The following is a 13,574-nucleotide window of genomic DNA, read 5'->3' on the forward strand; positions in this document are numbered from 1 at the left end:
CATGAACTTATTAAACAGAATAGTTGTTTTCTTTCTTGTATTATAATTCATAAATGTCTAAAATCTCCAGTAAATCTCTGCTTACCATTTCTAACTCAACTCATGCCAAAGTTCGATATTGAAATTAAAACATTGCTTTTGTCTCTCCAAAATATTTCTGTATACTGTTATAACTAAACATCAATTGGCATGGTGAACTGCTAGATATCATTTTTCATCATGTTACATTTCCAACTACTTTTGTTTTCTCTAATAGAGCTAGCTTCTCAGGCCAATCAATAAGCCCTTCAAAACTGCACTTTTCAGTTATAGACTGATCTCTAGTGAAACTTGTCCATTAGATCTATCCTCCAAGGAGCTTAAATCGAACTATTGGGCACAACTTCCGAACCACAGGAAACATCAACCCCTTATTATTCTATATGTTCCTAGATGCTTCTTTCTTTCCTCCTTCAGGGCAATGTCAGTATTGGACTACAATCCAATTTCAACTTGGCTAGCAGCATTGTTGTTCCAAGTATTCAAAATAATATGGGAGGTTATTCAGTCTGTTCTGCTACTTGATGCACTTTGTATTGTACGATCTGCCTGCAGAGCACACAAGTCAACACTTTTCACAATCTCAATACATGTGACAACAATAAACCTAATCAAATCAAACATAGCTCCTTATAAATCTAGAGAACAGACCTGCAAATGTTCAACCTACTTTTCACTTGTTTGTTACCAGACATTACTTTTTTTTTCTGATACAGTCTGTACCGATGTCAGTATATCTGATTAATCCATTGTCTTTGGTTGCAATTAAACAACATTTTTCGTTTAATAATTAATCAACATAAAATCATTACCCTTTTACAACAGCGTCCAGATCTCCATATTGTCTTAAATTTTACAAATATTTGAATTCAAAGAGCTGCTGTAAAACATTTTCTATAAACATCCCATTTCTTTCAACATAGAAACTGAATTTATGAAGAACATTCTTTCATTTCTCGTTTATTTTGCCTAACTGAAATTGCTGATTAGTCCAATAATACCATTTCAATCACAGGCATTAACTTTAGCAAATACCTTAAATGCACTCTGTCACAGGTAAATGTATTTTTGTTGTATGTATTTAATAATTATTTATCATCGTTCAGCAACCCAAGTAATTAAAAGCAATGATTAAAAGCACTTTTTTTGTTATACCTTTCGAACAACAAAAAGGTTGAAGTAAGCATGTACATACCAAGTGGATACAAGCACTGAGAGCACAAGCCCCATGGACTTTATATATTACTCATCTTTTATTTACCACATCAGAAATTGATTACATTACTTTTCATAATACTCACCTAAGCTGCTTTGCATAGCTGATCTCAATTTCTGTCCGGTCCTTAACAAATTTGTTGTATCTCTCTACAAATTCAATTCCCCATTGTGTGTGTTTTTCCAAGTTGTCAAATTGATCCTGATGGATAAAACAAAAATTATAAATCATATTTCTTGTGATGTCTCAAGCCTTTTCTCAAACTTCTACAGATTTTCACTCACCCACAATGACATTTTCCAAATCATATATACATTAGCTTTACATTATTTACTTCTTCACATGAAAAATTGCAACAAAATAATGTAGTTCAAAATTACAATCAAACCACAAATGTCTTGCAAATATTTAAAGAATTTACAGAATTTTAAAAAATGATTTTCTGTACTTTCTTGGATATGTGAACAATCTTACAGTAGAATATTGCATTCCTAAACAACACTGGAATATAGAATGCTGTACAATGCACTAGAAAATGATGTACAGATCGCTATATTAAGTATTTTGATCCACAGCTCAAAGTCTTGGCTTCCAGTTAGCTGGCAATTTCTTTTGTTACTCTAAAACACATTGACCATTAGCATGATGGCAACAATGCACTAAGTAAATGAGAAAACAGAGCAGATCGAGGGAAATGTTTTCAATGAAGGGCTGGTGGGAATCGGAAGTTCACTGCCTGGAAGGATGGCTGAGTTAGAAACACTTGTCACCTTAAAGTGGTATTTATATATTAATCTGTGTTGGTATAGCTTTCAAGGCTATGGGTCATAAGCTGGAAATGGGATAACATAGCAAGATCTTTGTTGGCTGGCACAGACATTACAGGCTTAATGGCCTTCTGTATTGTAAATGTCTATGAATCGAAGTATTTTTCATTTAAAATGAAATGACTACTTTAGTTTTCCCCTTTTAACGATCAGAAAACAAACTATTAGTATGCTTATGGAAATTTCAGTTTACAATCAGCAATTTGGGGAGATAGTGTTATCGTGGTAATGTCACTGGACTAGCGAACCAGAAGCCCAGTCTAATGCTCGAGGGCCAAAGGTTCAAAGTTCCACCACAGCAGTTTGCAGAATTTAAATTGAATTAATAATTCTGGAATTGAAAACCAGTCTCTGTATTGGGGATCATTGTTATTATTATTTACTATTTCTTGTCATAAAAGCCTATCTAGTTCACTACCATCTTTTAATGTAGCAAGTCTGCTATCCTTACCTGTTCTAGCCCACAACTCACTCCAGACCCACAGCAATATGGTTAACTCTTAACTGCTCTCTGAAATGGCCTAGGAAGCCAACAGGAAATAAGGAATGGACAACTCCCACATTCCACAAAAGATTCAAAAAAGGCTTAGTAAGTAGACGAAGTAAGGATCAACAAAATTCATTTCAGTGCAATGCACAAATGAAGAATTAAATCAAGTACACGTGCAAACGTCTCTTCCCAAAAACGTCAGAGGGATAGCAGATTGAGTCAAGTCGAAGCACACTGAAATGAATCTTGTTGTGAAATGTGTTGAAGAGGCAATGTGGAAATTTAGCTAATTGTGTAACCAGATTTTTATGAGGTTTATATCTTGATACTTAATTGCCACTATAAAACAGTTCTTCAGGACTTCACTAATGATGTCACTGAATTCTTTAGTTGGTTTGAAAACATTTCTTACTTGAACAATAACTCCAAGCATAACTTGATGCTAAAGAAGCCTGGCTAGGTGGCCCACAAGTTTAAAAAGACATGATGTATGTCTTCGTTCTCCAGTTGATCGTGCAGAAAACTAATCTGACGGTATGTTCTAATAACTCTTACAGTGAATGATCCATTATTAAACTAGATGTAGTTTCTTCCCCCTACCCCTTCCAAACATCATAGCAACATACTCATATCTCTCATGTTTTTAACATGTGCAAAAAGCTCAAGTTAATCCTTCAGTTTTATTCAAATACTTCTGCACAATTCAAATGAACTGAATGTTAGAATTTATTTTGGCAAATTCAAAGTGAAGTAGGATAGCATTTGGGAAGGCAAATGATTTAAGACTGTCATATTTTTGATCTAGTACATTTTGAGACCAGCTACACAGACCATAACAGTGTACTCTAAGTTGTTCCAAATTACTTTTTGACGAAAATGTGACATTACACTAAAATTAACCATCACCAAAAATATTGAACAACTGGGGGCATCATGCAAATTCCAACAGAAAGAAAGATTCTAATTTATGAAATACAATGTATTCAAAGCCTTTAATAAGATTTCATTCCATAAACACCATGTGATAATGTGAGTAAAATCAAATTGGCAATGAAGGAATTTGTGCACTAGATTGTTGTCCCAGACGCACAAGATATGACTAAGATTCACACAGTAAATACAGGTCCCTTCGACACGCCTTATGAAGGTTTTTTTCCTTCTCTTTTGCTGCCCTTTTGATTATCCCCTCCACCCAACAAGGGTCAAACTCATGACTTCTGGGTTGTCTCAATGCTCTACAGCTTGTCTTTAAAATCTGATCATTCAGGTTAGTGAGATTACAATTGTGCCAGAAAAGATATCAATTTTATCGAAGAGTTGAATGCAACATCCACAGCCTAAGTATTGCGCTTACTGATTTCCCTCAGTAGTTCAGTGTCACAAACATATTTTGGTTATATATTAATATTACAACGCAAACATTGTGAAAGCACTAAGTATTTCATTCAACTACTGAAAAACAAAGGAATTATACATTTCATTCAAGCTCAAGGTTGTTGTGTCTCATAGCCACACATTTGAATTCAAATCCTTTCATTTTGCCATCAAGTCAAAGAATCAATTAAAGCAAATGCCCCCATCACCATGTGATGAATCTGCCTCTCCAACCTCTACTTCCAGATAAACCTTTTCGACCAAATATAACCAACTTAGTTTTGCTATAAAGTACAATGGGTTGTTATTCCACCTCCCTCCTCCAACTGAAACACAAATGACATATGATCTGAATTGTGAGAAGTAGAAAGAAAGAGAACACCAATCAATAATACTTTTCACTGACAAGAATTTAGAAATTCACAAAGAAGCTAATCACAAAGTTCCCACACACTAAACAGCAATTTTACTTTGGTTTACATTAGTCAGAGGTTACATCTGGCTGTTGGATTTTGTGGCATTTAAAGGGGCAGCTTAACCATAACTCAAGTTTAGGAATGCGATAGAGCTCAAAAAACTTCAATAAAACGGTTTAAAAACAAAGGCTAAAAAGATGTGTAGCTCGGGTTGTTGATGCGCTTGTTGACTTGCTCGCCGAACTGGTAAGTTTGTTTGCAAACGTTTCGCCACCATGCTCGGTAACATCATCAGTGCGCCTCCAGTGAAGCATCTGTGTTCTGTCCTGCTTGCTATTTCTCTCTGAGTCTTGGTCTATTGGGGTGGGTGGTATCACTTCTGGATTTGTTTCTTAGTGGTTGGTATATGGTTCCAGCTTTACATGTTTGTTAATGGAGTTCCGGTTTGAGCGCTAAGTCTCCAGGAATTCTTGTGCGTGTCTTTGCTTGGCTTGTCCCAGTCAAATTGGAGTCACTCTTTGACCATGTGTATTGATATGAGGGATAATTGGTCGTGTCTCTTGGTAGTAAGTTGATGGTCACGAATCCTGATGGCTAGTTTCCTTCTGGCTTGCTGTATGTCATGTTTTTGGCAGTCTTTGCATGGTATCTTGTAAATAACATTGGTTCTGTTAGTTGTGGTGGTCAGATCCTTTATACTCATCAGTAGTTGTCAGTTTGTGAGCTACCATGACTCCTAGGGGGCGGAGTAATCTGATGGTCATTTCAGATATGTCCTTGATGTATGGAAGGGTCACTAGCGTCTCCGGATGTGTTGTGTCTTCCTGTTGTGTAGGTATCGACGGACTAAACTTTTCAGGTAACCATTGTTTCTAAAGACGCTGTATAGGTATTGTTCCTCGGCTTTGCGTAGCTTCGGGTTGCTGCAGTCTGTTACAGCTCGCTTGAACAGTGTTTTGATACAGCTTTGTTTGTGGGTATTTGGATGATTGCTATTGTAGTTCAGTATCTGATCCGTATGGGTAGCCTTTCTGTGTATATTGGTCTGAAGCTCACCGTTGGCCACACATTCGACCATTATATCCAGGAAGCGAAGTCTTTTGCTGTTCTCCTCTTCCCCGGTGAACTTTATGCCAGTGAGGATGTTGTTTATGAGTTTGTTAGCAACAAATAAGTTTCATTACCAACAAATAAACTAATCTTAAAAAAATTTTTACAAATTTTTTCAGCACAGTACAGGCCCTTTGGCCCACGATGTTGTGCCGATCTATTATCCTACTAAGATCAAACTATCCTGCATATCCTACATTTTACTATCCCCCATGTGCCTATCCAAGAGTCGCTTAAAAATTTCTAAAGTATCTGACTCCACTACTACTGCTGGCAGCGCACTTCACACGCCCACCACTCTCTGTGTGAAGAGCCTACCTCTGACATCTCCCCTATACCTTCCTCCAATCACCTTAAAATTATGCCCCCTCGGAATTGTCATTTCCGCCCTGGGAAAAAATCTCTGACTATCCACTATTTTTTATGCCTCTCATCATCTTGTACAGCTCTATCAAGTCACCTCTCATCCTTCTTCACTCCAATGAAAAAAGCCCTAGTTCCCTCAACCTTTCCTCATGAGACCTGCCTTCCAGTCCAGGCAGCATCCTGGTAAATCTCCTCTGCACCCTCTCTAAAGCTTTCACATCTTTCCTATAATGAGGTGACCAGAACTGAACACAATATTCCAAGTGTGATCTGACCAGAGTTTTATAGAGCTGCAGCATAACCTCACGGCTCTCAAATTCAATTCCCCTGCCAATGAAAGCCAAGACACAATATGCCTTCTTTACAACCCCATCAACTTGGGTAGCAACTTTGAGGGATCTATGGACGTGGACTCCAAGATCCCTCTGTTACTCCACACTGCCAAGAATCCTGCCATTAACCCTGTATTCTGCATTCAAATTCGACCTTCCAAAATGAATCACTTCACACTTTTAATCTTGTTCGACATTCACACCAAGTCCTACAATTTAAGCTTCCATGAGAATGCCAGCAGTTTTTAAACTTATTTACAATCATTGAGTAAATAAACTCAAACCCAAAAAGCATAGCCCGTCAATACCTACACAACAGACCACAACAGGACGACACAACACGTCCAGAGACACTAGTCACCCTTCCATACATCAAGGCCATATGTGAAATAACCACCAGATTATTCTTCCCCAAACCCCCTCCCTTGGAATCATGGTAGACAACAAACCGACAGCTACACCACGACAGCTACTTGGCCACGAAGTAAGGTACTGATTTCCCAGTCTGCCAAATCTAGGACAAAATGTCAGTAAGAGTGCAGCACAGCTGTGGACCAACAATGCTTGTCAACGTGCACAATGGGCTTTTAAAGATAGTGTGAACGCAAGAGATACCAGCATATTACTAACTGGCAAATTGTTCTGGAAATGATGCATAATAAGATGGGGAGAAATCAGACATGATAGACACTATAGGGGCAGGGTAGATAATTAATGAGACAAGTTTGGTAAGATATGGCAAAAAAATGCAAGGTCTCACAGCGACAAATCCTTCAAAAAGACTCAACACAACTTGAACATTTCCAAAAAAATGCAAGACTCGGCCCATTGTATTTGTACATGTTAGATAACAATTTAAGAGAAGAATACTTTACATGACCCTACTGTAAAGACGATAGGAGGATCTGGAGAAAATTGATGCCTTATTTAAAGGCATAAAATTCAAAATTGGGAGTTAAGATGAAAATTTCAATTATCATTTTCCAATTTGTCTAAACACAAGACATTAAACAGGAGAGATACGAAGTGTTCTAGCAGGTTACCTTAACACAATTACAACATTTAAAAGCCATTTGGACAGGTACATGGATAGGAAAGGTTTAAGAGCGATACAGACCAAATGCAGGAAAATGGGACTAATTCAGTTTAGGAAACCTGGTCGGCATTGACGAGTTGGGCTGAAAGGCTTGTTTCTGTGGAGTATGACTTTATGAATCAACAGCTTCAGTACAATTTGCAGTACACTGAAGTACCAATACTATTTGGCAATAGGACTTTTTATGTTCATGTGACGTAGGTCACTTTTCAGTTGTAATGGGGTCAGTTGTAATGAACTCAAATGCATAATAACAAATCATAGCTACCAGTAGGTTAATTGGGTTGGTTAATACATTTCAAGCTCTGGAGGACAATAATGAGCTAATTGGGTTGCATCACGCATCCACTGCTCACTTTTGGGTTACATCTTGTGTTCAGTTCTGGTCACCTCATTATAAGAAAAATGTGGAAGCTTTAGAGAGGGTGCAGAGGAGATTTACCAGGATGCTGCCTGGACTGGAAGGCAGGTCTCATGAGGAAAGGTTGAGGGAACTAGGGCTTTTTTCATTGGAGTGAAGAAGGATGAGAGGTGACTTGATAGAGGTGTACAAGATGATGAGAGGCATAAATAGAGTGGATAGTCAGAGATTTTTTCCCAGGGCGGAAATGACAATTCCGAGGGGGCATAATTTTAAGGTGATTGGAGGAAGGTAGAGGGGAGATGTCAGAGGTAGGCTCTTCACATAGAGAGTGGTGGGCATGTGAAATGCGCTGCCAGCAGTAGTAGTGGAGTCAGATACTTTAGAGACTTTTAAGCGACTCTTGGATAGGCACATGGGGGATAGTAAAATGTAGGGTATGCAGGGTAGTTTGATCTTAGTAGGATAATAGATCGGCACAACATCGTGGGCCGAAGGGCCTGTACTGTGCTGTAACTGTTCTATGTTCTATCCTACAAATTACCATAGTCATGGTCAGAGTCATACAGCACAGAAAAGGGCTTTCAGCCCATCAACCCATGTATGCTACTGATTTATTCATCCTAATTCCACAACAAATGGTCAGATTTGAGCTCTCAATCATTGGGTTACTAAAACAATACTATATCTATCACTATATAACCATATATCCCTCAGTTCAATAATTTATTAATCTTTTCTGCGAGGAAATATCAGGCTAAAACTCAAGTGCCTCCCTAGTCAGAAGAAAGGAAACAAACAAGTTGCGACTTGATTCCTCTTGTACTTTCATAACCGATATACAGCTAAAGAGACACAGGAAGTGGTCAACCGCCTACCTTCATGGCAGAAATGTGCAAGGAGGGAAAGATGTGGATGGGGGGAGTGGTTTGGGGCTAGGAAAGAGATAAGCAGGAAACAACACCTCTTCAGCAGAGAGAGGTGTTTCAGTATTTTAAAAATGCTTTTAGATTTCCACTGTGCAATGGTCTAAACGTTTTTTTCCAAAAGTGTTGAGGCATTTCAACAAATGCTTTTAAAGATTCATTAAAGCATTCATTATCAACAAATAAGTTATTCTGGTTCAACATTCACACCAAGTCCTACAATTTAAGCTTCTATGAGAATGCCAGCAGTTTTAACTTATTTAAAATCACTGAAGAATGCACTAACAATCATGTGACAATCAGACTATCAATCACACTGGGAGGCATGATCATAAGAACATAAAAACTAGGAGCAGGAGTAGGCCATCTGGCCCGTCGAGCCTGCCCCGCCATTTAATAAGATCATGGCTGATCTTTTTGAGACTCAGCTCCACTTACCCGCCCACTCACCATAGCCCTTAATTCCTTTACTATTCAAAAATTTATCTAGCCTTGCCTTAAACACATTCAGCGAGGTAGCTTCAACCGCTTCACTCGGCAGGGAATCCCACAGATTCACAACCCTTTGGGTGAAGAAGTTCCTCCTGACCTCAGTCCTACATCTGCTTCCCTTTATTTTGAAGCGATGCCCAAATGATCAAAATGGTTCAATCAGCTCAATCAAAATGGTCACTACAATCACAGTTGTACAACACTCGCTACTTAGAAATGCAGTAACCTCAGTTTTGTTAACAGTCTAATTTGCCACCCATTCTTCCCATCTAGCTCCAAGGTACAGATAGTATATTGTCTTCTGCATTATTGAATTAAAAATGTTTAATTCATCATTTTGGGTGATTCATTTGACACTACGTCAAAAAAAATCTAAAGTTCAACTTCCAACCAGTGCTGGGTTATGTGACATGTGGAGTGCCAGTGTTGGACTGGGGTGGACAAAATCAGAAATCACACAACACCAGGCTATAGTCCAACAGGTTTATTTGCTTTCGGAGCCTCACTCCTCCTTCAGGTGTCAGTGAGAGGGTCGTATCAGACACAGAATTTATAAGTAAAAGATCAAAGGGTCACACCACTGAGATGCCGTTAGAAGGTTTTAATTGATTAATATGTATATGTAAATCCCTGAATTCCTTACAAGTCACTGTCCTGAGAGAACTAAAGGTTTTATCAGTGTAAAGAAGAAGTGACATTTTAGAACAGAAAGTGCACATTAGAGGTGAGGCCCTGTTTAGAATCAGTTTATTTTTTGCTTTGGAGTCAGATTGGTTTTATTTCTAAAGGAAGAATTTGTAAAACGCCGCATTGACTGTCTATAAATTGTGTGCATTTTCAACAAAATAGAATGTATCTGCAAATACAAATTCACCCCATAGATTTGTGGGTGTGAGAGAGCGACGGTAAGCATGTGAGAGTGAGCACGCACAAGAGAGTGTCCATTACAGCTATTCACCCTCCTTGTCAGATCATTATCAATTCCTTTGTCTGTCCAACTGTTCTTCTCTCTCTTTGGACGTGATCCCAACCTATCGTTTACTCCTTACCCCTCCCCCCCATCCTATCTTCTGCATATAAACCAACAGTTTCCTAGCTACCATCAGTTCTGAGGAAGGGTCACCGGAAACATTAACTCTGAGTTTTCTTCACAGATGCTGCTAGACCTGTTGAGCTCTTCCTGCAACTTCTGTTTTTATAACTGAAAGTAAGATTAGTGGCAGTAAATTATTCAAACCAAAATACGATCATACCAGGGCGGCACGATGGCTCAGTGCTAGAAACCCGGGTTCGATTCCACCCTAGTGAGACTGTCTGTGTGGAGTTTGCATATTCTCCCCATCTCTGTGCAGGTTTCCACCGGTTGCTCTGGTTTCCTCCCACAGTCCAAAGATGTGCAAGTTAGGTGGATTGGTCCAGCTAAATTGCCCATAGTGTTCAGGGATGTGTAGGTTAGGTGTGTAGCCATGGGAAATGCATGGGTTACAGTGATAGGGTTGGGGGATGGGTCTGGGTGGGATGCTGTTTGGAGGGTTGGTGTGGACTCGTTGGGCTGAATGGCCTATTTCCACACTGAAGGGATTCTACGAAATATGCATCTTGCATGGATCATTCTGGCTAAACAGACAGTTTTAACTGAATGACAAATTATGCACAAGGTTGGAGAACATGTAAATTGTGTGGCATAGAGATCTTTGTTGGATGATCAAGCTGCACCATATCTGCCCAAAGTAGAAAATTCTAAAATGCTATAAAGTAGCATATTTTACAAGTTGGAAATCTTAAATGTGAAGATTTTAAGTAGAGTTCAGCTCTGGTATAATCCTCGAAGCAAATAACAGGTAACGCAATGTGACAACACAATCAGCAAAATCCACTAAAAGGCTTGGAGATAGTAAGAACTGCCGATGCTGGAGTCAGAGACAACACAGTGTGGAGCTGGAGGAACACAGCAGGCCAGGCTCTGAAGAAGGGTCCCAACCCGAAACGTCAACTTTCCTACTGCCTGGCCTGCTGTGCTCCTCCAGCCCCTAACTTTGTTATCACTAAAAGGCTTAGTTTATGCCTGGCCTCATCATGTTAAGTTTGAAGATACAATTCAGCTTCAGTATTTTGTTTGTTCAGGATTATCCCTTTGTAGGAAAGATCTGCATATAGTAACGAGGCTGCAGCATAGATTCATGAGGATATTACTGGCACAGAATATTACTGGCACAGAATAGGGATTGGGGGAGGAAAAGTTCCAGCTATGAAAAGAAGTGGTGTTTTTCACTAAAGTCTAGTTAATGAAACTTTTGCAGGATATCACTTTCAAGGTTGTGTAAGATTAAGTTAGTGATAATTTCCATTGATTAGTGGAACCACAATGAAAAGGTACAAATTTAAAGTGAATTATCAAAGACAAGGTTTAGAAAATTCTTCAGAGAATTATTAGACACATTTACTGAACGAGTTTAATTATTTAATTACTTTAAAAATATAATTGAAGTGTCTAAAATAATTACTTCATGCTTCAGCTGTACATTTGATTAAAAAGAAGTTAGCTACAGAATAGTGACTCCAAAAATTTGATTAACCTAGAATTCTGATGCAACCTGTTAAAGAAATAATTGCACTGTCTGATGTGGCACAAGATATTTTTCCACTGAGAGCAACACATACCTTTAAAATGGAAAGTATTTTGTGATTCAAGCTGTAGTCGTCGACTTCCTTTTAAGAGCTTCCTATAATAGCCCTGAACACAATGGCAACAACTTACAACATTTTTAATGTCATAAATATCCCAAGAATTTAGATATATTCTACATTGAACAAACAGCATCTTTATTCAGAATTCTTAAAATAATAGTAGGGAATATTCAATTGCTACAGTATATTTTTGTGAAACGTTTAAATGACTGCACTGGTGGCAGAAACCTGGCCAGCTCCAATTTATCTTTATAGGCCAAGTCAGTGCAAACAATGGAAGGATCAAGAAAGACTCACAACAGACAGATAAAATATGTAAAAATAAAAAGCTGATTGGTATTGACAGTAGCCAGGGAAATATTCAAAAATATTTCACTAGTATTAAAAATGTAGACACCTAATACTTCAAATGGGTTTATTATCATTACTGATCTTTAAGTCTAGTGAACAGACATGCACATTACAGGTTCCTTAAAACAGGATTTCCAGCCTTAAAGTACCTAACAACAACTGCAATAAATAGAAATCTGCTTTGTAAAACTGCCGTAATATTACAGTGAAAATTACTGATCGGGTTAATAAAATTCAAACACAAGTTGTAGGTGTATTTCAGAACAGGTAAAGCTAAACTTCCATTCTCAGGTCTTCCAGAATACAACAAAGTACTTAACACTCAAAATTTAATTCCCACACAGTTTGAATAGGTCACAGAATGCGTGAAATTTTTCACCTTGGAATACAATAAAACACCTATTTTTCCCAAGGGGCAGCACATTACGTGATCAAAAAAGTTAAAGCATGCTTGAGATCATTCAAAGACTTTTTTTCCAATTACAGGCTTTAAAATAGTCTGCATTCAGCACATTTCTACTTGTATTGAAAATCGCATCAAGAATATAGCAGAACATTCCACTGTGCATCCATTCTAAACCAAATTAAGTTCACAGAAGTTAAATTATCAAAAATTTCTCAGTCTAACAAAAACAAAAACAAATTTGTACAAGTGTTTAGTCATGGAAAAATTTTTATTACATAATTGTTTTATGACACAATGAAACACTTGGTGAATGGAGGAAGTTTGCTTTATTGGTATAGTTCAGCATAATACAAAAGGTCATCAAACATCCCTTCAGCCAAGACCTCGTGGTATTAAATTACAAACTGCCACAATTCATAACTTACACATTCCTATAAATCACTTTCTCAACTTACCTTTGTATTGCTCCAACAGTCTCCCATCTTTATATCAACCATTGCCACAGTCAGAGATGTTTAATACAAGTCTTCTGCATATTGCTTAACATCGGGAATATCCATCCATCCTAAATAACATCTGCTTCACAAGTATATCTGCAATCATGACAGTGACCCACCGGCATGAATCTCTCTCACTTTAAGACATATGTAAAAACTGCAGGAGCATGTTTCTGACCACATCCTGTAATGTTAAAGCTTCAAGCACATTTCAAACCACGCAGCTCAAATAGCAGTTATAAAGCTATACTGCCTGAAATATTTAGTATTTAATTTGAAGTACAGTTTAAAATCATAACCACCTCGGTTTCTTCCTGTCAGATCAGCTTTTTTTTGTAAAACAATTATGTTCTGCAACTTGAACTATAAAAAGTGTGTAGTGAGAGAAATAAGTGGCTAGACCTTTTTATAGATCAAACTATTACAAGTAAGAAAGAAAGAAATTATTAATGAACCTAAATTTCTGTTGATAACAAAATAGAATTTGCTTGACCAGGAAATGGGATGATTACAATTCAAAAACATAAGTAAAATCTAAAAATATCTAGAGGCATAAGTATAATTACTTTAAGAGGAAAAATGTTAAA

At 37.8% G+C, this 13,574-nt stretch overlaps 1 protein-coding gene across 6 annotated transcripts in view; it reads right to left on the minus strand.

The window, feature by feature from the left end:
• The window catches only part of LOC109932714 (formin-binding protein 1), a 183,920-nt gene extending 170,822 nt beyond the window's left edge, over nt 1–13,098 (minus strand). For 4 of the 6 annotated variants that reach the window (XM_048613509.1, XM_048613508.1, XM_048613506.1 and 1 more), the window contains exons 1-2: nt 12,946–13,097; nt 1,341–1,456 (exon numbers count right to left, since the gene is read on the minus strand). In XM_048613509.1, the coding sequence (XP_048469466.1) occupies nt 1,341–1,456; nt 12,946–12,987 (158 nt within the window). In that variant the 5' untranslated portion in view covers nt 12,988–13,097. Of the gene's footprint in view, nt 1–1,340; nt 1,457–12,945 lie in introns of all 6 variants that reach the window. The other 2 variants (XM_048613504.1, XM_048613507.1) reach the window with 1 other exon arrangement.
• Nucleotides 13,099–13,574: the final 476 nt, after the last annotated feature.

This window comes from Rhincodon typus, chromosome 28 (genome assembly GCF_021869965.1).
Source record: "Rhincodon typus isolate 14 chromosome 28, sRhiTyp1.1, whole genome shotgun sequence".
Lineage (NCBI taxonomy): Eukaryota > Metazoa > Chordata > Chondrichthyes > Orectolobiformes > Rhincodontidae > Rhincodon > Rhincodon typus.